We start from the raw sequence: 23607 nt of genomic DNA, 5'->3' as shown, positions 1-23607 counted from the left end.
GTTGTTTCAGTGCACAGTAGCAGACAGGTAGAATCCCAATTGGGACAGCAGCCAAACGGAAAGTTCCTTTCAGGACTGAGAGCAGTCACCTGTGGATAGACACTCTGTAGCATCCTGTATCTGGTCCATGAGTCTCTGTGGCTGTTATCTGGACCTGTGGTGGCTGACTTGTTCCAGTGAGGCCTCCAGCTGTGGGCTGGTCTCTCCCAGGGCTGGGAGTGTCACAGATGTGCTTGTGGGTCATAGGAGATAAGTGGCCCACGGGACAACATTAGCCCTCATATTCATCGACCATATTTGCTGCAAGGCTGGAATGCAGATATAGGAGTGTAGGGGACGAGGAGAAGAGGAGTCACTGTCAATCCATTAAATCTCCTCTCTCCCTGTCTAAAGGATTATCATATTTACTCTGTGGTCTTGTAACTTGTCAAGTCAAGTGTCAAAGCTCCCCGTCTTGAATAAGTGACTTGAGAGTTGCTGTCAACGCTCTCTGTTGTCCCCTTGACCTTAGCTTACCCTCAGATTCACACCAGTGTTTCTAACCATGGGGTAAAACTCTATTGTAGAGATTTGTGTGTTCAGCCATTTGTGGTACTGACACAGTTGAACCCAGATCTGTTACTGAGAGACAGTAATCAGTGCGGGGCGGTAGCTGTAGTCGTTAACAAACAGAGCCAGTGGGAACAGACAGAACAGACAAATGACAGCCTCCAGCCAGCCAGGCCTGGCTACAACCAAACCAGAGGATTAGACATGGGTTACGTCCCAAATGGCAGGCACTAGTAGTGCACTACATAGAGAATAGGGTGCCATTTGGAACGTATCCATGGACATTCAGGCCAGGACTGGGAGGGAGCCATCCCATCAATTTCTAATTCAATCCCACGGGCAACTGTCCTCAGTGCTAACTGAGTTAACACAGTCAGTGTTGGGAGGTAATAAAGTTTGATCCAAAGTAGAAATCTTAGCGTTATAATGAATGGCCCTCAAGGCCCACAGCAGCAGCAGGAGGATGGCTTGTAATTAAGCCCTCTGATGGTACGCGGAGGAAATACAGGATGACCAACAAAGAAATAGAATTACTAGCATGGGTACACTCAACTTGTGTAGGTATAGTCGACATAATGCCCGTTCAAATCATTCATTTCTATGATGACCACATCATCCTCTAAGACTGGGCCACACTCCACCTCACTACTCACTGGTAGAGAGAGATCACTGTATAACCCTCAGCCCCACAGGGCATTGGACTGACTAGACAACTAAAAGGTCATGTGTCACAACCTAATGTTTTCATTTAATGATTCAACAGGGAACAGTTTAATTTGAATATGCCAAAAGTCTTTGTACTTCTAGGTTAGTACTATAGAGTGTAAGGTTCACAGCGTTTTATTTTAATGGGTGATGTTTGATGTTGGATGATCACTAACCACCTACAGTATCAGAGTGCATGCACACACCACCCAAAGATATTGGTATGAAGTCTGTACCGTACCCATGAGATAGTGGTATCATATACTCTCAGTAGGACCTCCCAGTCCCTGTGTATAGCCCTCCAGAGCCTGACCCAGAGAGAGTGAATCGGGACCTCAGTCCATCCTGTGTGATTGGTACTATACAGAGTTACCATGGTACCCAGCCGAGAGTTAATGCACTGTCACGCATGGACGCTACCTTATCACACACCTCACTCTGGGGACAGGTCAAGAAGCCAAGAAGTTCTCCTCAAATACCTTTATGAAATGTACTCAATCTTTTTCTCATTCTCACAGCTGTGCAATTGAGTATCATCTTCTAGGGCGACGTGGCATGTCTCACTAGTTCATTGAGAAGGGTGAGCAGTCAAGGGACCAGAGAGAGAGAGAGTCAGAGTCAAGGCTGAGCTCCTCTCTTCTTTTCTTCTCCTTTCCTTTCCTGTCTTCACTTCCTGAATGTGATTTAAGAATAAACACACTCTTACAGAAGTATTGATGTTTATTTTAGAGGATGACTAGGCTAAAGGTTCACAGACCCTTGGCCTCCTGACTTCCACAGCTACCTGTGGAAATGAACAATGAAACAAAGTGCTTCTGCACTTGTCAACAACATCTGGAGAGCATGATGTTACCATCTGCAGAGCATCTCTCTGCATCTCTCTCACAAGTTGTTCTCCACAAGCAATTATCCCCATTGCGAAATGTAAAAAAAAAATCCAGGATTTCAAACTTCAAGGATAACCCTGCCAGTGGTGTAACCACAGAGGACGGATGAGCCTGAGCAATAACAAGTCAAAACCATATGGATGAACTCATAGAATATTCCCAAGCAGCATATGTTGCTGAACAGAGAGGCAGGCATCTGTTTTGGCTGGTGATTTACTATCATTAGCATCACGTCGGCTCTGCTGTTGTATTCAGCCAGACAGGCTGCAGTAAAGAAGCATTAGCAGTGATGTGGGTGCTGCAATGTCTCTTCACCATTTGTTTGTGTTAGGCCTCCAAGTGATCCCAATTACTTTATCTATGTTTAGGGGCTGCAGGGAAAGCATCATCAGTGATTCTTTACTGTTTCTAGATGCTAATTTCTCACTTGCACTGCTGTACATTTTCATCAGGATCTAGAGTGACACGTGTTGTTATAACATTACAGGTGGAGTTTAGCAGGTGATGGTAGTCATCTCCATAGGTGTCACTGCTCCATAGGCAGTGTCCGTCTGTGTGTGTATCTGCATGTCTGTATGGGAGTGGGGTGTATCTGTAAATGAGACACATTAGCCCCTGTGTGACCTACACTTTCCTTTCCCCATTGTTACCGCTGTCTGTCTCTTCCCCATTATTTGTTCTGATGGACTCCGTCTCTCCTTCCTTCCCTCCCACCCTGCAGTCCCACCTGATTGCCATTGGATAATCTCCCTCTCTCTCCACATCATGCCATTGCCAGCAACCTCCCCATCTCCCAGAATGTACATGGTTTGTGTGAATGTGTGTGTGTGTGTGTGTGTGAGTGCATATGTGCACATGGTGTGAATGGTGCAGGAAGCACAGTAAACGGTGTCTAATAGGAACAGGAAGGAAGAAGAAGCTGCATGTTCAAGTGCTGTGCTGAATGCTTTTTACTGCCCTGCAGCTATTGTGGAGATGGCTCTTTAAACTCCTGTAATTACATTTTAACGGCTCTTCCTCATGGCTAACTGCCTTCATTACTGCTGTACCTGCCGCCCAACTGGCCAAGTGGACCGTTAAGAATCCCCCCGCCCACTCCTGATGGATACTCGTTGTGTGTGTGACCAGTTCCGAGACGCCCATCCAAATGACCACTGTTGTTTTAGGATTTAGATCATGCTTGGTGCTCTATGTGCAGTTTCCAGTATATAAGTCAGCTCAATGTTTGCTACATTATTTACTTTTTATTCCCATGAGCAGTTTCACAGCATCGCATCATTTTACACCGCTCCCTTCATCTCCGTACGTCCCCATAGGATTATACCAGTGGAGGCTGCTGAAAGGCTCATAATAATGGCCGGAACGGAGAAAATGGAATGGCATCAAACACCTGACAACCATGTGTTTGATGTATTTGATACCATTCCAAGGATTCTTCTCCAGTCAATAACACAAGCCTGTTCTCCCCAATTAAGGTGCCACCAACATCCTGTGGATTACACTGCTATGGAAGCTTCTATCGTCATGAGATTGAGTTTATCCATCCATGTCCATAGTGGGCTGCTACCGTGTGCTCTCCAATACAGTTTTCACCTTTTACTCAAGATTGAACATGAGTCAAATCAGGAAATGTTATGTATATGCATGTATGCATACAGTACATCCTGAACAGCGAATCCATCATATATACAGTATATACGTGCATCATATCATAGACTACACGTTTGAATCATCGTCATGCAAGAAGAATCAAAGGCAAACGATTTAGTTGAATATCTCCAGTAGTCCCATACAGTAACATAGTTGCTAGTCTCTAAACTGAATCCAGGTGGAGTGTGTGTGCAGCAGCCCTCAGCTCCCGATACTGAGTCCAGGGTCATCAGGCTTGTACGTCTGTTCCATTAACAGAGCTATGCAGCCTGGAGAGACCATATCGACCTGAGCACAGGGCTTATCTGATGCGGACAAACATTGCTCCCTCCCTCCGTATACCTACCTTCCAGCTTCTGTCGATGAAATCCAATGATGCTCAAGGCTCTTGTGCCACTTGTTTCAAGGCTGTGGGGTTTGATTTCATTCCTGCATCGATTATATGGGGGCCTGGCGAGTTTCTTCATTATTTATTTGGATTTTGGTGGCTGGGGTGCAGGCAGGCTGTGTGTGACTGCTGTCATATCTCTGTGTGGGAGGGTACAGCGAGGGAAGGGCCTTGAAAAGGAAACCTTGCCTGTGTCTTTGTTCACTTTCCACAAAGCCAATGAGAGAGAAGGCCCTTAAAGTGTCATTAGCCGGGCTGCTTTGAGGAGCTAGGCCCCGACAGATAAACAGGTGGCCATTCTGAGGACAGACAGAACTCTGGGTGGGTTGGGGGATATTTAGCAGCCTCAGCTTCCACCTCAAAGAGATAAATGTAATGAGCTGATGCTGGGACATAGTGCCCTGATTACCCACTCACACAACCTTCTCCCCATTCCTTTCGTCTTTCTCCCTTTTCCCCCATCCATCTCTCTTGTGCCCTTACCAGCATGATCCTCAGCAGTCACTCCCACGGGGGCGTTTTTATTTATCTACCTACTCTCTGAGATATGCATGGGAATTTTCTAAATGTACAGCCCCCCCTTACCAAAAAATCAATTTACACTACCGTTCAAAAGTTTCGGGTCACTTAGAAATTTCCTTGATTTCCATAAAAACATAAATGAAATTAGTTGCAAAATGAATAGGAAATATAGTCAAGACATTGACAAGGTTATAAATAATGATTTTGATTTGAAATAATAATTGTGTCCTTCAAACTTTGCTTTCGTCAAATAATCCTCCATTTACAGCAATTACAGCCTTGCAGACCTTTGGCATTCTAGTTGTCAATTTGTTGAGGTAATCTGAAGAGATTTCACCCCATGCTTTCTGAAGCACCTCCCACAAGTTGGATTGGCTTGATGGGCACTTCTTACGTGCCATACGGTCAAGCTGCTCCCACAACAGCTCAATAGGGTTGAGATCCAGTGACTGTGCTGGCCATTCCATTGTCGACAGAATACCAGCTTCTTCCCTAAATATTTCTTGCAGAGTTTGGAGCTGGGCTTTGGGTCAGTGTCCTGTTGTAGTAGGAAATTGGCTCCAATTAAGCTCCATCCACAGGGTGTGGCATGGCTTTTCAAAATGGAGTGGTAGCCTTCCTTCTTTAAGATCCCTTTTACCCTGTACAAATCTCCCACTTTACCACCACCAAAGCACCCCCAGACCATCAAATTGCCTCCACCATGCTTGACAGATGGCATCAAGCACTCCTCCAGCATCTTTTCATTTTTTCTGCGTCTCACAAATGTTCTTCTTTGTGATCCGAATACCTCAAACTTCGTCTGTCCATAACACTTTTTTCCCAATCTTCCTCTGTCCAGTGTCTGTGTTCTTTTGCCCATCTTAATCTTTTATTTGTATTGGCCAGTTTGAGATATGGCTTTTTCTTTGCAACTCTGCCTAGAAGGCCAGCATCCCGGAGTCGCTTCTTCACTGTTGACGTTGAGACTGGTGTTTTGCGGGTACTATTTAATGAAGCTGCCAGTTGACTTGTGAGACGTCTGTTTCTCAAACTAGACACTCTAATGTACTTGTCCTCTTGCTCAGTTGTGCAACGGGGCCTCCCACGGTGCACAACACAGCGTTGTATGAGATCTTCAGTTTCTTGGCAATTTATCGTGTGGAATGGCCTTAATTTCTCAGAACAAGAATAGACTGATGAGTTTCAGAAGAAAGTTCTTTGTTTCTGGCCATTTTGAGCCTGTAATCGAAGTCACAAATGCTGATGCTCCAGATACTCAACTAGTCTAAAGAAGGCCAGTTGTATTGCTTCTTTAAACAACACAACCGTTTTCAGCTGTGCTAACATACAGTGAGGGGAAAAAGTATTTGATCCCCTGCTGATTTTGTACATTTGCCCACTGACAAAGAAATGATCAGTCTATAATTTTAATGGTAGGTTTATTTGAACAGTGAGACAGAATAACAACAACAAAAAATCAAGAAAAACGCATGTCAAAAATGTTATAAAATGATTTGCATTTTAATGAGGGAAATAAGTATTTGACCCCTCTGCAAAACATGACTTAGTACTTGGTGGCAAAACCCTTGTTGGCAATCACAGAGGTCAGACGTTTCTTGTAGTTGGCCACCAGGTTGGCACACATCTCAGGAGGGATTTTGTCCCACTCCTCTTTGCAGATCTTCTCCAAGTCATTAAGGTTTCGAGGCTGACGTTTGGCAACTCAAACCATCAGCTCCCTCCACAGATTTTCTATGGGATTAAGGTCTGGAGACTGGCTAGGCCATTCCAGGACCTTAATGTGCTTCGTCTTGAGCCACTCCTTTGTTGCCTTGGCCGTGTGTTTTGGGTCATTGTCATGCTGGAATACCCATCCACAACCCATTTTCAATATCCTGGCTGAGGGAAGGAGGTTCTCACCCAAGACTTGATGGTACATGGCCCCGTCCATTGTCCCTTTGATGCGGTGAAGTTGTCCTGTCCCCTTAGCAGAAAAACACCCCCAAAGCATAATGTTTCCACCTCCATGTTTGACGGTGGGGATGGTGCTCTTGGGGTCATAGGCAGCATTCCTCCTCCTCCAAACACGGCGAGTTGAGTTGATGCCAAAGAGCTCAATTTTGGTCTCATCTGACCACAACACTTTCACCCAGTTGTCCTCTGAATCATTCAGATGTTCATTGGCAAGCTTCAGACGGGCATGTATATGTGCTTTCTTGAGCAGGGGGACCTTGCGGGCGCTGCAGGATTTCAGTCCTTCACGGTGTAGTGTGTTACCAACTGTTTTCTTGGTGACTATGGTCCCAGCTGCCTTGAGATCATTGACAAGATCCTCCCATGTAGTTCTGGGCTGATTCCTCACCGTTCTCATGATCATTGCAACTCCGCGAGGTGAGATCTTGCATGGAGCCCCAGGCCGAGGGAGATTGACAGTTCTTTTGTGTTTCTTCCATTTGCGAATAATCGCACCAAATGTTGTCACCTTCTCACCAAGCTGCTTGGCGATGGTCTTCTAGCCCATTCCAGCCTTGTGTAGGTCTACAATCTTGTCCCTGACATCCTTGAAGAGCTCTTTGTTCTTGGCCATGGTGGAGAGTTTGGAATCTGATTGATTGATTGCTTCTGTGGACAGGTGTCCTTTATACAGGTAACAAACTGAGATTAGGAGCACTCCCTTTAAGAGTGCTCCTAATCTCAGCTCGTTACCTGTATAAAAGACACCTGGGAGCCAGAAATCTTTCTGATTGAGAGGGGGTCAAATACTTATTTCCCTCATTAAAATGCAAATCAATTTATAACATTTTTGACATGCGTTTTTCTGGATTTTTTTGTTGTTATTCTGTCTCTCACTGTTCAAATAAACCTACCATTAAAATTATAGACTGATCATTTCTTTGTCAGTGGGCAAACGTACAAAATCAGCAGGGGATCAAATACTTTTTTCCCTTACTGTAATTGAAAAAGGGTTTTCTAATGATCAATTAGCCTTTTAAAATGATAAACGTGGATTAGCTAACACAACGTGCCATTGGAACACACGAGTGATGGTTGCTGATAATGGGCCTCTGTAAACCTATGTTGATATTCCATAAAATAAGCTGTTGTTTCCAGCCACAATAGTCATTTACTACATTAACAATGTCTACACTGTATTCCTGATACATTTTATATCATGTCAATGGACAAAAAATGTGCTTTTCTTTCAAAAACAAGGACATTTCTAAGTGACCCCAAACTTTTGAACGGTAGTGTACATTACAGCACAAAACTATTTCATATTTGACATCCCCATTACCTTCTCTCATGAATTCCCTATTACACTCCATCAACCCTGCTGCATCACTGTCCTTGAAGATCTGAAATCAATACATGAACAAAAGATGATACGTGTTTAATGCGTTCTATAGACAGACAGCTATGGATAACTGCTCATTATCCAAATCCATACTCTATTTATTATCTCCTTTTATCTCAAAAGACACACAATGACATTCCAATATAATGGAAATCTAACCTTTTATGTTTTTCCTGAAATGAGTAGTAATGATGATACTCAGCAGTCGATAGATGCTTCTTGGTAGCACTGGCTGGCAGACCTGACTCCATTTTTAAACTGAGCCACTCTCTCGCCATCGCTACATCGAGCACGGAGGATGTGATACTGTCTGTGAAAGTTGATCGATGTGTATTAAAGTGCTGGGCTCTTTTCTTGTGGTCGTCAGTTTGGCATGAGAAGTGCTAATGGATTTTGGGAGACATGATTCACTTTTCATTAGCCAGACCTGTCAATCAAGAGCCATCAGGAGTCTTTTTTAATATATAAAAGCCCCATACCCCTCTCCTCTATCAGTCCTTCCTCCATCACTCTCTGGCTGAGTTGACAGACTCAATCTCAATAGTGATTTATATTCCTACTGGGGCTATTCAGGGTACAACTGGAGATAAGGCAGATGGTGAAGTTCCTACATTACACTGTTGACCATATCTGTGGGCTGTCTTTGCGCTGTCAACTCATAATGCAGAACCTCTAGTTCCACCAAGTGGCCAGGAGTCAGCATTACCAGGATGTTCCAGGAACACTTCCCAATCTCAAAGTAATGAGCCAGGATGGACACTTTTACAGCTGGATTTAGTTCAGTTGGAGAAAGAGGGACATTGGAAATGTTTTTTGGAAGCTGAACAAGTGCTCTCTCAAGATATACTCAACAATGAAATACATGACCAAACAACACAACACTATGACATGTCTTACATATTTGAGTGTATCCCTGGTTGTAACCAAAGCCTCTTTCATCTCTCCTCTCTCTTCCAGTATTCATCATGGGGTCTGGGCTGCTGGTCTATCCCTTTGGGCTGAACTCCACCCTGGTGAGGTCCTTCTGTGGGGACTCAGACATCTACTATGCCGGGGACTGCCAGATCGGCTGGGGATACATGCTGGCCATCGTCGCCGTCATGCTCACACTCTTCCTACCCTTCTTCGCCAAATACGCACCCAAGGAGCATCTGTCCCCAACCCCCCTGCCCACTCTCTTATAGGACAACAACTGACCCCACCCTCCCCAACCTCATCCAGTCAGTCTGCTACAGTACTTCCTACTTCCCTGTATGATGGAGTGGGAGAAACCCCTGCATCCACTTCTTCAGTAGGATGCCATTTTAAAAAGCCCTGCCTCTAATATACAACTAGGCTATACCCAACTGTGAACAACATTTATGTACTAACTTCCTTCATACAAAAGCTATTTCTTTGATCTAATAATTTACCTAATTGAATGGAACTATTTTTCTCTCCCAATAATGTCAAACGTTAACTCGTATTGTTATGACTATTAATTCACATTTACTGTCAATTTGTGACTGCATTTCTGGTTAGACTTATTTGATATTCAGTATCTTTTCTGGAAAAAAATACATTTGAAAGAAACACAAGGATTGACAACAACTCCCTCTGTTCAGATAGACAGAAGTATACAGCGCATAAACCTTCCTATCATGTTATACATACAACGTTGGTTTAATATTACTGTAACCAGACAGAGGGTGATGGTCAGGACTAGAACCATAATATGAATTCATGGTGACATTAATAGTGGGCAATAAGAGTGGTCATTAAATATATCATTCCAGAATAATCAGGGAGTTGTTTGCAAAAGAGAAGGTGTGAAAATAAGGAGAATCTTAATGAGGAGGTAAAGTATGGCCTGAGATTTACAGACAATATGAGACATTTTTACAGTTATCAAAAAACATGGACACGCGTCTATCTTCAATGGATCAATGCGGATTTGGCGAACAGTAAAGACAATGAGAGACCCATTTGACATCAAGACTAAGCGAGGATCAGAAAGGATATGAACACGGACTCAGGTCTCAACACAGTGAGCGCATCAAGGATTCTGTCCAGTGGAGTTTGAGGAGAGTGGATTGTATAAAGGTTTAGATCCAGATGCCGTTTTATCCAGCATTGAACAACACTGACTGAATGGATGTCATAAGATGGACATGTAGCACAGTGAAAAATGACCCTTGGGGACTCACCATCTGACTTAGCCTACATCTTCAACATGGTTTTAAATGGACTATTGGACAGTAAAAATTCTAAAGAAAGAATTGAATAGATATTTTTCAGTGAAGGAGCTGTACCAAACAATATAGAAGCATCTGACCTGCCTTTAAGACAAATTAATATAGATAGAAGGTGTGCATAGTAATAACATAATACTTGTCTGATAGTTAACTTTTGAAGACATATGAAAAGCATTTGTTATACATTTTATGTTGGGATGACATGACATCCTTCTACCAACCTTTTCCCAGAGTTCCTAGTGTTAATATGGTTGTCTTGTAAACCCAAGTCATTATTGTTTCAGTTTTTACACCACACAATACCAGGGTTGGGGTTAATTCAACAAATTCTAATTAAATTCCCTTTCCCTGTAAATTCCATTTAATTACATTTAAAGTCCAGGTCATTGATTCCAGTCGTTGAATTTAGAGATTTCAATGCCTTTCAATTCCAATGTTAATTATTTAATTCCCAATCCAATACTATCCCCAACAATTCCACAAATTCTAATTCAATTCCCTCAGGCTGATTATGTCACAGTTCAGACCGCCCAGCCAAACTGGAAATAGAAATACAAGTTGAAATTATTTAAAACAAATAATGCAGTCAATGTTTGATATTATGTGCATTCATTCCATTAACTGGGAAATGTACAAATATTGAATTCCAATTGAATTAAATTCCAAAGATGAAATGTTTTTACAATTTGAATTCAATTCCAATTCAAGCAGACCAAACAGTCTAATTCCAATTCCATAACTTGAAGATTGAATTTAATTTGAATTTCAACAATGTAAATTCTCCACTTCATGAGTGAATTCAAGAATTGAATTTGAATTTCACATTAAATTGGAATTGACCCCAACACTGCACAATATTAGCTATACACTATAATTCAGGACTACATTAAATCAGGCTAAAGGCAATTAGATAAGACAGCATTGTCTAGAAATTATTGACTAGAGTGCAGATGAAGTTGGGGTTAGTTAATAGTAAAACAGTTTATCTAGATTAGATGATCTGCTCTGACCATACCAACGTGTGCCTTTATAACAGAACCAAGACAAGTTACTTCAATACTATTAATATCAGGTTACCATCTACTTCAGCTTAAACTGTGGATATTGTAGTGTAAAACAGTTGTAATTTTGTTATTTTCTCTGTGTGTGCTGTACTTTTCCTGTATATGTTTCAAGATGTGTTTCTGAACATTATGATCTTGTTGAAAACATTCTCTAGAAGAAAAAAGCTGATGTCTTCTAAAAGCTTGAAGGTAATGACAGATAGAACAAGATGTACTTGTGTTGAATTATGCTGCTGACACTTTGCCAGTTTATTCATAAGAGGTAAATAACTTTAATCACTAAATTAAAAGGTTGCAACATATTCCATGTAATTTAGAATTAGAGTGGTTGAGCTTGAGAGCTGTACAAATTTAACTTAGCTCAAAGTTATCAGTGTTGAATTGACACATTAACCACGTAATGTGTGAAGCATGGCTTAAAATAATTACATTCTGAGATAAGGTAATGGATTAGTGTTTTTTTGCCATCCCATTCCTGATTTTATTCTAGTCATGTTTCAAGGACAAATTGTATAATTTCCTCCACTACACAGCCAATGTAACAAATATTTTACATACATACTGTATTCCAAGGTGTGTGTGTGTGTGTGTGTGTGTGTGTGTGTGTGTGTGTGTGTGTGTGTGTGTGTGTGTGTGTGTGTGTGTGTGTGTGTGTGTGTGTGTGTGTGTGTGTGTGTGTGTGTGTGTGTGTGTGTGTGTGTGTGTGTGTGTGTGTGCATTATGCTGGGGTGAACTTTGGAAATTGCCAAATTACTTACAAAGAGGGAAAAGTCTTGATAAAAAATAGTAATTGTGTTGCCATGTTTTGAAAAGAAGACCAGGAAAAAAATGTTGGTATTTGTATTGGACCTCGTACTGTGCTTGATATTGGGAAAGACTGGGATTCACTTGCTGCACAGGATTTGTTACCCGATATGTTGAAACATTGTGTGTCAAGTCTCAGCACTGGTGAAAGTGTTTTTTTTTGTAGAGAGTAGTATTGGGTTTTCCATTGTGATATTGTATGTTGGTTGTAAATAAACTACTAACTGTATGTGGGTTCACTTTTCATCCTAAACGGCCCCCCATTTTTGAAATACATATTTTGAGATATTACCTCATCAATGTGTTTGTTTTACCTGAAACTAGCCTCTTGACAAAGTTTGCTGTTCTGTGAATATTCTTTATAATAAAATGTTTCATAAATGAGGAAGAGAAAGGGGTTTTATTTGTGTCCCAAAACTGAATGACACATATGAAACATTGGAAATATGTGTATAATACTATATAAAAACGGGAAGAAAAATAATTAAATATATAATCTGCTAATATATAGATGCAATTATATAGTTTAACATTATGAAATTCATAAACACAATCTTCATTCGTTGCTGGTCATAAACAGATAACAAGCAGATGATATTGTACACTTGAACAACACAGTTCTGACTATTCTTTCAAAATAATGGGGAATCATGTACTACTCATCCCTGGAAGAATCTTCCAACATGTCAAGTATCTACAGTGCCTTCGGACAGTATTCAGACCTCTTGACTTTTTCCACATTTTGTTACGTTACAGCCTTATTCTAAAACTGAATAAATTCTTCTTCTTTTTTTTATCACATAATACCCTATAATGACAAAGCGAAAACATGTTTTTAGAAATGTTTGCAAATTAAAAACAGAAATACCTTATTTACAGAAGTAGTCAGACCATATGCTGTGAGATTCAAAATTGAGCTCAAGGTGCATCCGGTTTCCATTGATCATCCTTGAGATGTTTCTACAACTTGATTGGAGTCCACCTGTGGTAAATTCAATTGATTGGCATGATTTGGAAAGGCACACACCTGTTTATGTAAGGTCCCACAGTTGACAGTGCATGTCAGAGCAAAAACCAAGCCATGAGGTCGAAGGAACTGTCCGTAGAGCTCAGAGACAGGATTGGGTCGAGGCACAAAAATGTATTCAGCATTGAAGTTCCCCAAGAACACAGTGGCCTCCATCATTCTAAAATGGAAGAAATTTGGAACCACCAAGACTCTGACAGAGCTCTAGAGTTCCTCTGTGGAGATGGGAGAAACTTCCAGAAGGACAACAGCACTCCACCAATCAGGCCTTTATGGTAGAGTGGCCAGACAAAAGCCACTCCTCAGTAAAAGGCACATGACAGCCCACTTGGAGTTTGCCAAAAGGCACCTAACGACTCTCAGACCATGAGAAACAAGATTCTTTGGTCTGAAAAAACCAAGATTGTACTGTTTGGCCTGAATGCCAAGCGTCACTTCTGGAGGAAACCTGGCGTGGTGGTGGCAGCATCATGCTGTGGGGATGTTTTTCAGCGGCAGGGACTGGGAGACTAGTCAGGATCGAAGCAAAAATGAACAGAGCAAAGTACAGACAGATCCTTGATGAAAACCTTCTCCAGAGCGCTCAGGTCCTAGGACTGGAGTGACGGTTCACCTTCCAACAGGACAACAACCCTAAGCACACAGCCAAGACAACGCGGGAGTGGCTTCGGGAACAAGTCTCTGAATGTCTTTGAGTGGCCCAGCCAGAGCCCGGACTTGGAACCCGATCGAACATCTCTGGAGAGACCTGGAAATAGCTGTGCAACAACGCCCTCCCCATCTCCCCCATCCAACCTGACAGAGCTTGAGAGGATCTGCAGAGAAGAATGGGAGAAACTCTCCAAATACAGGTGTGCCAAGCTTGTAGTGCCATACCCAAGAAGACTTGATGCTGTAATCGCTGCCAAAGGTGCTTCAACAAATACTGAGTAAAAGGTCTGAATAATATTTCAGTTTCTTATAAATTAGCAAACATTTCTAAAAACCTGTTTTTGCTTAGTCATTATGGGGTATTGTGTGTGTAGATTGACGAGGGGGAAAACTATTTAATCAATTTTAGAATAAGGCGAACGTAACAACATTTGGAAAAGGTCAAGGGGTCTGAATACTTTTCGAAGGCACTGTATATACAGCAGGACTTTATATAGGATCCTTCAGTTTCTAATAAAGATGACAATTCTTGCCATATAGGATCCCGCAGTTTCTAATGAAAAGGAGAACACTTGCCATATAGTGGTACTCACAAGGGGCCATGGGCAAAAACAATTGTATTGCCCTTGAATTGCCCTTTACGTGTTTCTGTGCCTCTGATCAGACTTCACTGAGTGATTTCACCAGGCCCCTCATCTCAGCGTCCGATGCTTTGACAGACTCCTGTGCATTCCTCTGCTCTGAGTGCAGGGCAGCCCTGACAGACATGCAGGTGAGTGTGTCCCTGGTGCGGTCGTAGTTTCCCACACAGCGGTGCACCTGGCCTCGGATCAGCCTGGGAATGTCCAGCTCCTGGTGGGGATGGATCAGAGATGGGTCAGACAAAGGGTATACATCCAGCACAACACTGTAAACGTAACATAATGGGTATTCACCCTGGAGATACAGTATGATTTCAGAATCCATATCCTCCAGCCATATCACAACAAACTACTGCTTTATAATGCTGATGATCAGTAGCAGCTGGTAAGAATTCCGTGGAAAGAAAATTCTAATCTACAAAGTTCTTTATGTTTAAAATAACTGCCTTTTTAAGATACAATTTTTTATGGCCTTAAAAAACACTCCAATTCATTTGGTGAACATGAAGTAATATAATGTTGTCCTCTGACTAACTCGACAGCCCTTGGCCTGCTATTGTATGTCTCCCTTTCCTATTAAAGAGGAAGTGTTTTTCTTACTCACATTTTCATAGAAGACACACTGCACCACCTCTTTCCCATCTCTCATGAGGAAGTTCTTAGCTCCATGAGACCCGGCGGTGACTGCAGAGTCAAGAGTAGCTGTGGGACGAACATAGAATAGAATAAAATACAAACATTTTGTAAATACAGTACAGGTAATGGTAAATACAACGTTAGTGAAGAGACCGACTGAAAACTAACCGAAAATCTCAAATAGGTATGGAGCTCTGTCCTTGAACTGGCTCCAGTGTCTCATGCCATCAATGACAGCAGTCAGGATCCTCAAAGAGTTCTCAATTGCTGGTTTGATCTGGAACACAGGTGGTGTCTTCCCAACATAGGAAACATGAATGCTTAGATACCTGCTCTAGTATTGAACAACATACATTTTACAAGGCTAGCATAATAAAATATATTAAGGATGTAACGTTACTGTATGAGCTGCCATTTTTAACTAGATTAAAGATTTACAATTGGGTTAAATATGAAAGCTATATCAAAGTTATCTTATGGTAAGTAATCTATGGAAACCTGAGTTTTCCTGCAGTATGTTACACTATACGTTACAATTATCACAGACTACTTACATGTTGTACCTGAGACTGAGAGGTATTTTGAGTTTGATATAAGTCTCTACTGTCCATCAGCTGTTTTTGTAGCCCAGTGTTGGTGGTCATTTTAAACTTCCAGGATGTGTTCTGCTTCTGCTGCGGTGGTCCAGGACCAGGAGTTGATCTGCTTGAAGGGCCAGGAGTTGGTCTGCTTGAAGGGCCATGAGTTGGTCTGCTTGAAGGGCCATGAGTTGGTCTGCTTGGAGGGCCAGGAGGTGGTCTGCTTGTTGTGGTAATGGGTGTAGACTGCTGGGAGTAGAGAGGAGGCTCTGGTGGGTTGGCCTGTCCCTGTCTGTAGCCAGACTGCTGCTGCTGACCCATGTGAGAGTAGCTACTTGGGGGTACTGGCTTGCTCTGTGTGTTCCCACTTATGCAAGGGCCGTTGTAGTTGCTCTGTCTGGGGTTTATCGGGGCTCTGGAGTCCTGCCTCACTGGTGGCTGTTGCTGTCCCATCTGCAGACTGAACATATGCAATATAAGTGATATGACTGGTTTATGTGTTGCATAATCATCAGACAACCCCCAAAAAAAAACGAACATCTCTAAAACTGTACTTACTATACAGTATATAGACCTGGTTTATCTGCAGGTTAACTTTTAATGTGCACTGCAAACATTTTTTAATTATGCATCTATAATAACTGCCTCTACAGAGAGCTCCAGAGACCTATCAACTGACCATACCTTGTATTCACAGCTTTATATGGGTGTGGTAGAGGTGCAAAGTTTCTCCCCACGGGTTCAGGTGCAAGTCGACTGTTTGGATACTGAAACTGTGGTTGAGACTGATGCTGGTTGCCTTGTCTGTTCCACTGACTGTTCTGAGCAGCAGGTGCAGGACAGCTTGGGTCTTGATCTTGGAAATATTCTGTGTTACCTGAGCAGAGGTAGAAAGTATTATTTAAAATGTTCTGTTAAAGCATTGATATGGGCAGCAAAATTGAATTTTTCCTCGTGTGTAGTGCCATCTAGTGACTTGGATATCTCTCTCACTTTGAAAATCCAGAATAAATTGATAACAGCCACATTTATGAATCGCACATGATTATAGCTACTACTGAAACACATGAGAAGTAGCCTATTTATCTTACCAGATATGTTGTTGGTAGAAGCTGAGCTGTGTGTGGACATGTATTCATTGCTGGAGCAGAATTCATTCTCGGAGGGATTGGATGTCAAAGGCAGCCTGCTCCTTTTCTTCTGGGTAAACAGAGGCACAGAGAGGCAGCCTGGAAAGGAAACAACCGATACCTGACAATCAGTTTATGACATGAATGCAGCCATCAGCCTAACTCACATTTGAATTTCACAAACCTGCAGTAGGTCTGGCCTGCTGCATTTCATATCTTCTCATCTTATTTCAGTGTCCACTCAAAGAATCTAATGAATTCATAAAATGTAAAATAGTTAGAACTAGCTAGCCAGCCACCTGTAGCCACAAAGCATCAGACCACTTCTTGCTAACGTTAGCTGTGGTTAACAGGGCCTAGCTAGCTAACGTTACTGACCTTAGCTAAAGCAATTGTTATCAATAGCTATTTCAGTTTTAGTAGCTAACTTAGCTAGAGAAACAACAAATAAAGCATCGTCCTCAAACAATAATTCGTTTTAATGAAGTTACATTTAATGAAATAATGTATTTTCAGTGTATACCTGTGGTTGCTGTTCCAATGTAACTAAATACCTGGTTCTGGCTAGCTACCTCGCCAGTCAGATGGTCACGCGCTAATGCCCGCGATTTCTCAGGGTAATGTACCAGACGTCTTGGCTAGATGGAGCTACAACAGTTACCTCGCTACTTGTGCAGTGCACCAGGATAGGGAGACTGCACATTAGCTATATAAATATGGTAGAAAGAGAATGTGGCCTTTTCTGTAGCTTACAGGCTGGAGATAAAATGTAATGAGAGGGACACTTTTTACATCATGCCGGTTTCTCCAATCAAATAGCCTAACCTAAAGGCGCTCAATCAAATAAAGAAAATGCCCTGTTATGTTAACAAACAACATATCCTAAAAACAGGACAGGTCAAATTAAAATGGACAATATGGAATGGACGATAACGACTGTTGTCCAGGAATTTCACCCCATTGTCATGATCAGTGGTTTCAAGGTTGTATCCTTCAATTTTTGACAAGCGGGTTATTTGGGGCGACAGGTAGCCTAGTGGTTAGAGCGTTGGACTAGTAATTTATAGGCGCAAAATCGAATCCCCGAGCTGACAAGTTAAAAATCTGTCAAAGCAGTTAAGTTAACTCACTGTTCCTAGGCTGTCATTGGAAATAAGAATCTCTTCTTAACTGACTTGCCTAGTTAGAATTCTGATTTTCCTGCATTGCAAATAGGTTCGCGATAACTCCTGGTAAAGTTGGGTAGCCTAACTGATTAGTCACGGGAATCAGGACTAATAAAGCTAATGCCCTGTTTTACAAACGATGGGCATTCATTCATAAAATTCCATTGTGGGCTACACACCAGTAAGCACAAGCACGTCTTTTCTTGGTCCTGTCCGTGTGTCGTTTTGTGGTGGTAATGTAGGCTTACCACATAGATGGGCATTCATAAAATGTAATTTCAGGCAACACTGTTAGGATACACCTCAATAAGCATGGATCGATGCCTACGCCTTTTGGATGTGTTTTTTTTATTTATTTTTATGAATGCAGTTCATTTTTTGGTGCAGTTCCGGATCGGCCTTGATTTCCACGTCCATGGACATTGGTTTTTGGTCCAGTCCGGACCAAATCTGAACGAATCTTAGACGTCTATGTTTGGTTCAGATTTGGTGCAGTCCAGACCGGCTTTGCTTCCATTCAGACACAAGAGCATTATTAGTGAGGTCGGGCACTGATGTCGGGCCGTTATGCCTGGCTCGCAGTCGGCGTTTCAATTAATCCCAAAGGTGTTTGATGGGGTTGAGGTCCGGCTCAATGCGATACGCAACATCCAGGACTATCATTAGCCTGGTGGTGGAAAATGGTGTTTCATAATGAACGTATGGATATTTCCCCGTGTTTTTCACCTTCTCTTCATTAAATCGAGTTAAGGAGGACATCAACGCCTTTGCTGCCTGAATTGAGAATGTTTTATGTACGAACCTGTATAAACAATTCATGTTACTCCTCTTGTGTGTATGTGCAGGTAATATGAAACACTTTGATTCATTTGCCCACCTATGTCAAACAGGGCTTGCCACAGATCTACTTGCTGAGAACTGGCTCATCTCATATTTCATCAGGACCTTTCTGTTAAATATTTTTTTATTTTATTAGTCAACACAGCTCCATCCTGTCCATTTCCCAAGCACTGTAGTAGTACCTCTTCTGACACAATGACAAACCAGCTGCTTACTCAGCTAAATCTTGAGGTGAGAATGTATTGTTCAGTGTAAATAAGTAGGGGGGGAAATTATCTGTTTTTAAGTGGTTGAATGGTTTCTACTCAGAGTATTTGCACAATTGATCATCCAACTCAATAACAATCCTAATTCTCTTGGATCCTGGATCAAGATGTCTGTCGACTGATGTCCTTATCATACCATACTGCTTTGTAAATGGTGGACTAGACATCCAAGTGACCATTTCCTCTTTTACGTGGCCACAATCTGCATAGTAACTGGGTGTAGTAGACTATAATTGCGCAATAAAATACCTAGGGTTAGGAAAGATTTCCTTGGAACTTGAGTGTGAAGCTAACTTTTTAGCAGTGCTGGCATTTCATCAGGAAGATGATGCAGGCCAGGCAGCTGAGCCAGCACTTGGATGGGTGGGTATAGTTGGAGAGGGAATTGATCAGTTTGCTGTATAAATTGAGGAGGCAGATGCTGGCTAACCAATTAGTGGTCAGGAATAAGCTAATGAAAAAAAATATCTAAATCAAATCAAATCAAATTTATTTTTATATAGCCCTTCGTACATCAGCTGATATCTCAAAGTGCTGTACAGAAACCCAGCCTAAAACCCCAAACAGCAAGCAAAGCATGTGAAAGAAGCACGGTGGCTAGGAAAAACTCCCTAGGAAAAACTCCCTAGAAAGGCCAAAAACCTAGGAAGAAACCTAGAGAGGAACCAGGCTATGAGGGGTGGCCAGTCCTCTTCTGGCTGTGCAGGGTGGATATTATAACAGAACATGGTCAAGATGTTAAAATGTTAAAATGTTCATAAATGACCAGCATGGTCAAATAATAATAATCATAGTAGTTGTCGAGGGTGCAACAAGCACGTCCGGTGAACAGGTCAGGGTTCCATAGCCGCAGGCAGAACAGTTGAAACTGGAGCAGCAGCACGGCCAGGTGGACTGGGGACAGCAAGGAGTCATCATACCAGGTAGTCCTGAGGCATGGTCCTAGGGCTCAGGTCCTCCGAGAGAAAGACAGAAAGAGAGAATTAGAGAGAGCATATTTAAATTCACACAGGACACCGGATAAGACAAGAGAAATACTCCAGATGTAACAGACTGACCCTAGCCCCCCGACACATAAACTACTGCAGCATAAATACTGGAGGCTGAGACAGGAGGGATCAGAAGACACTGTGGCCCCATCCGATGATACCCCTGGACAGGGCCAAACAGGCAGGATATAACCCCACCCACTTTGCCAAAGCACAGCCCCCACACCACTAGAGGGATGTCTCCAACCACCAACTTACCGTCCTAAGACAAGGCCGAGTATAGCCCACAACGATCTCCGCCATGGCACAACCCAAGGGGGGGCGCCAACCCAGACAGGAAGACCACGTCAGTGACTCAACCCACTCAAGTGACGCACCCCTCCCATGGACGGCATGGAAGAACACCAGTAAGCCAGTGACTCAGCCCCTGTAAAAGGGTTAGAGGCAGAGAATCCCAGTGGAAAGAGGGGAACCGGCAAGGCAGAGACAGCAAGTGCGGTTCGTTGCTCCAGCCTTTCCGTTCACCTTCACACTCCTGGGCCAGACTATACTTAATCATAGGACCTACTGAAGAGATAAGTCTTCAGTAAAGACTTAAAGGTTGAGACTGAGTCTGCGTCCTCTTATTAAAGAAGTTGAATAGGTTATAATTAATTTCGCAATATTTCTCAACAAAGCCTCTTTCACTCATGCTGCCAAACTTACCCTCGTAAAACTGACTATCCTACCGATCCTTGACTTCGGCGATGTCATTTACAAATTAGCCTCCAACACTTAACACAGCAAATTGGATGCAGTCTGTCACAGTGCCATCTGTTTTGTCACCAAAGCCCCATATACTACCCACCACTGCAACCTGTATGCTCTCGTTGGCTGGCCCTCGCTACATATTTGTTGCCAAACCCACTGGCTCCAGGTCATCTATAAGTCTTTGCTAGGTATAGCTCCGCCTTATCTCAGCTGGCCATAGCAACACTCACTCGTAGCACACGCTCCAGCAGGTATATTTCACTGGTCATCCCCAAAGCCAACACCTCCTTTGGCCACCTTTCCTTCCAGTTCTCTGCTGCCAATGACTGGAACGAATTGCAAAAATCACTGAAGTTGGAGACATATCTCCCTCACTAACTTTAAGGTCAGCTATCAGAGCAGCTTACCGATCGCTGCAGCTATACACAGCCCATCTGTAAATAGCCCATCCAACCAACTACCTACCTCATCCCCATATTTGTTTTTCTGCTCTTTTGCACACAGGTATTTCTACTTGCACATCCCCATCTGCACATATATCACTCCGGTGTAAATTGCTAAATTGTAATTTCTTCGCCACTATTGGCCTATTTATTGCCTTACCTCCTTACTTCATTTGCACACACTGTATAGTGATGTTTTCTATTGTGTTATTGACTGTACGTTTGTTTATCCCATGTGTGTTGTTGTTTTTGTCGCACTGCTTTGCTTTATCTTGGCCAGGTTGCAGTTGTAAATGAGAACTTGTTCTCAACTGGCCTACCTAGTTAAATAAAGTAGAAATAAAAAATTAAATTAAATAAATCATCAAAAATTGGTATTTCAGAGTATGAGCTTTTGTGAACCTCACTTCCTAAATGTATATATTGTCTGGATCCACCAGTAGGTAGTTAGAGTTTGTACTTTAGAAGAGTTGTTTACAACTGGCTAGTTAACTGCAGATGCCTGGCAGGAAGTGCCTGGTGTCACCTGCTTTGACTCTAAAGAGCATGAGAGATGTCTCTGAGGTTTAAAAGTTGTGTTCCAGCAGCACTGAAAAGACTGATCTCATCTCAGCAAAGTGTTTGCAGCACAACTGGTCCAACACATCTGGAAAATCACTGCCTGACACAGGCCTCTTTCAGCCGTGTTCTCACAGAACAGGCCTTTATAATTTACAGTTCTTTCCCATAAGGCTCAAACCCAATTCAAACCCATGCATGGGCTGTTTCCTGACTTAAGCTGCAAGCACATGTAACAGAAAAGAAACGTATTGCAAATCATGGAATTGAAAACCATGTAAAAGGTAAGTGAATGACTCGTGATAATTCAGTACTGTCAGTACTGCAGAAAACTCTCTCTCCCTTCATGAGTTTTATTGACTCTTATGATAATGGGTGCCATGGAATTGCAAATGAAACTTCACTTTCAACTTTATTGGTATGAATACACAATGTGACACTCTTGCTCTGAGCCTGATGTGTTGTCATACAGAATTCATGTACGCTCCCCTTTGCACAATACATTCTGCTAAACTTTATGGAAGAAAATTATCAGTTGAGTTGTCAAGTTGAGGTCAAGTTGAGGAAATGACATGAAGTTCTGGGTAATAAATTTTACTCATGATTTGAATTGGCTGAGAATTCATTATGTTAATTACCTTACAATGGTCTTATCTCTTAAGCAGCTTACGCTGCACATGGACATCCTCAATAATAGAGATAAAAAATAAAAATAAATCTAATGACATGCAGAATAGCGTGATCAAAATCCTAAGGCAAATTGAAAAAGTGTATTTCTATAACTGTCTTTACTTGAAGATGTCTCATTTTAATTGGTATTTACTGCATGTTAGGCAATATGGCCCTCATCATCTTCACATACACATTCACAATACTTTTATAACTGCTCTCTAACTAGCATCGCTATAACAATGCAACTATTATGAGTGCAAACAACTAAATGTCCTTCATTGTATAGTGCCGTTGCAATGTTGTTATTATTTCATGAATGTCTTTCTGTATTTATAGTACCACAGAAAAACGATATGATTCATTGGGTTGATGATATTTCTTGTCAGAGATAACAACAGTTTTATGAGCGGAAGGAAATTATCATAATGGTTAGTTTACCTTTCACATACTTCAGCTGTCTAAGCTACAGGAGCCTTATCATAACATCAAATGGAAGTAAGTAAATGAGAACAGATTTATTTTTATCAAATATGCAGAGCAGAAACAGGGGCGAAAATCTGATATCAACTTTGGAGGGGACAATTACATTCAATTTTCTCAAGAGCAATTCCTGAGGGGGGACACCAAAAGTAGTGCTGTAACACATAGCCTACGTTTAATATGGTAAATGTATATTGAGGAACCAAAGAAATAAGGTGTTTGCCGTACTCCCAACTACCGGTACCCAAAACTACACAACTAATCACAACAGCAATACCATTGCCTTTAACCAATCTTAGTTCAGTCACCAGTTTAAGTTGAGAGTGGGGGTATCCATGGCATTTTCCAATTATGTTCCTATTTTACAAGTAAAAAAATTTTAGAACCTTTCATAATGTTGCCAAACAAAGACTCAACAAACTTACCTGAGACTCCCTGACTCTGCCAGTCTGTCCCTGCATATCTGTCCCCAACTCTGCTGTCTGTATGCCATCTGTTGCCTGCTCTGCCTAATGACATCATTGTGAAACATTTCCATTAGAATTTCATTTCTTTCTAATGAACATTTTATCAACTAGTCTTTGAGATATTAGGCTACTAGGGTTCTTACTTTGCGTTTTGGTTTACTGAAAAATACTCT

General features: G+C 42.0%; 2 protein-coding genes across 5 annotated transcripts in view; one reads left to right on the top strand and one right to left on the bottom strand.

Annotated features, from left to right (window-relative positions):
• Window positions 1–12393, top strand: part of LOC106603516 (transmembrane protein 211-like) — a 156944-nt gene extending 144551 nt beyond the window's left edge. Inside the window, exon 3 of the mRNA XM_014197307.2 lies at window positions 8996–12393. Coding sequence (XP_014052782.1) covers window positions 8996–9222 — 227 coding nt within the window. The 3' untranslated portion in view covers window positions 9223–12393. The remainder of the gene's footprint in view (window positions 1–8995) is intronic.
• A 1835-nt stretch (window positions 12394–14228) lies between these two features.
• LOC106603612 (spermatogenesis-associated protein 22) lies at window positions 14229–17572 on the bottom strand. Of its 4 annotated transcripts, none has more exons than XM_014197496.2 (8): window positions 17327–17572; window positions 16988–17053; window positions 16765–16902; window positions 16358–16550; window positions 15659–16133; window positions 15264–15390; window positions 15064–15161; window positions 14229–14670 (listed from the first exon to the last, which is right to left on the bottom strand). In XM_014197496.2, exons 2-8 carry the CDS (start codon window positions 17025–17027, stop codon window positions 14479–14481), a joined length of 1263 nt encoding a protein of 420 aa, XP_014052971.1. In that variant the 5' UTR covers window positions 17028–17053; window positions 17327–17572; the 3' UTR covers window positions 14229–14478. The 4 variants fall into 4 exon arrangements, with proteins under 4 accessions (XP_014052971.1, XP_014052970.1, XP_014052973.1 ...); XM_014197495.2 differs by having other exon boundaries at window positions 15650–16133; window positions 17327–17569; XM_014197498.2 differs by lacking the exon at window positions 16988–17053 and having other exon boundaries at window positions 15650–16133; window positions 17327–17570.
• Between the last annotated feature and the right edge of the window lie 6035 nt (window positions 17573–23607).

The sequence above is a fragment of the Salmo salar genome, chromosome ssa04 (genome assembly GCF_905237065.1).
Source record: "Salmo salar chromosome ssa04, Ssal_v3.1, whole genome shotgun sequence".
In the NCBI taxonomy this organism is placed as follows: domain Eukaryota; kingdom Metazoa; phylum Chordata; class Actinopteri; order Salmoniformes; family Salmonidae; genus Salmo; species Salmo salar.
Note: the sequence above shows the minus strand (reverse complement) of the source record. Positions and strands in the feature narration are given on the sequence as shown.

Bases quoted from the DNA above. Each gene is read 5' to 3' on its own strand.
- LOC106603612 (XM_014197495.2), bottom strand. From the start codon at position 17,027: ATGAGAAGATATGAAATGCAGCAGGCCAGACCTACTGCAG. The intron at 15,391-15,649 runs GTAAGTAGTCTG...TATGTTGGGAAG, and splicing joins CTCAGTCTCAGGTACAACAT to ACACCACCTGTGTTCCAGAT. The intron at 15,162-15,263 runs GTTAGTTTTCAG...TTCGTCCCACAG, and splicing joins ATACCTATTTGAGATTTTCG to CTACTCTTGACTCTGCAGTC.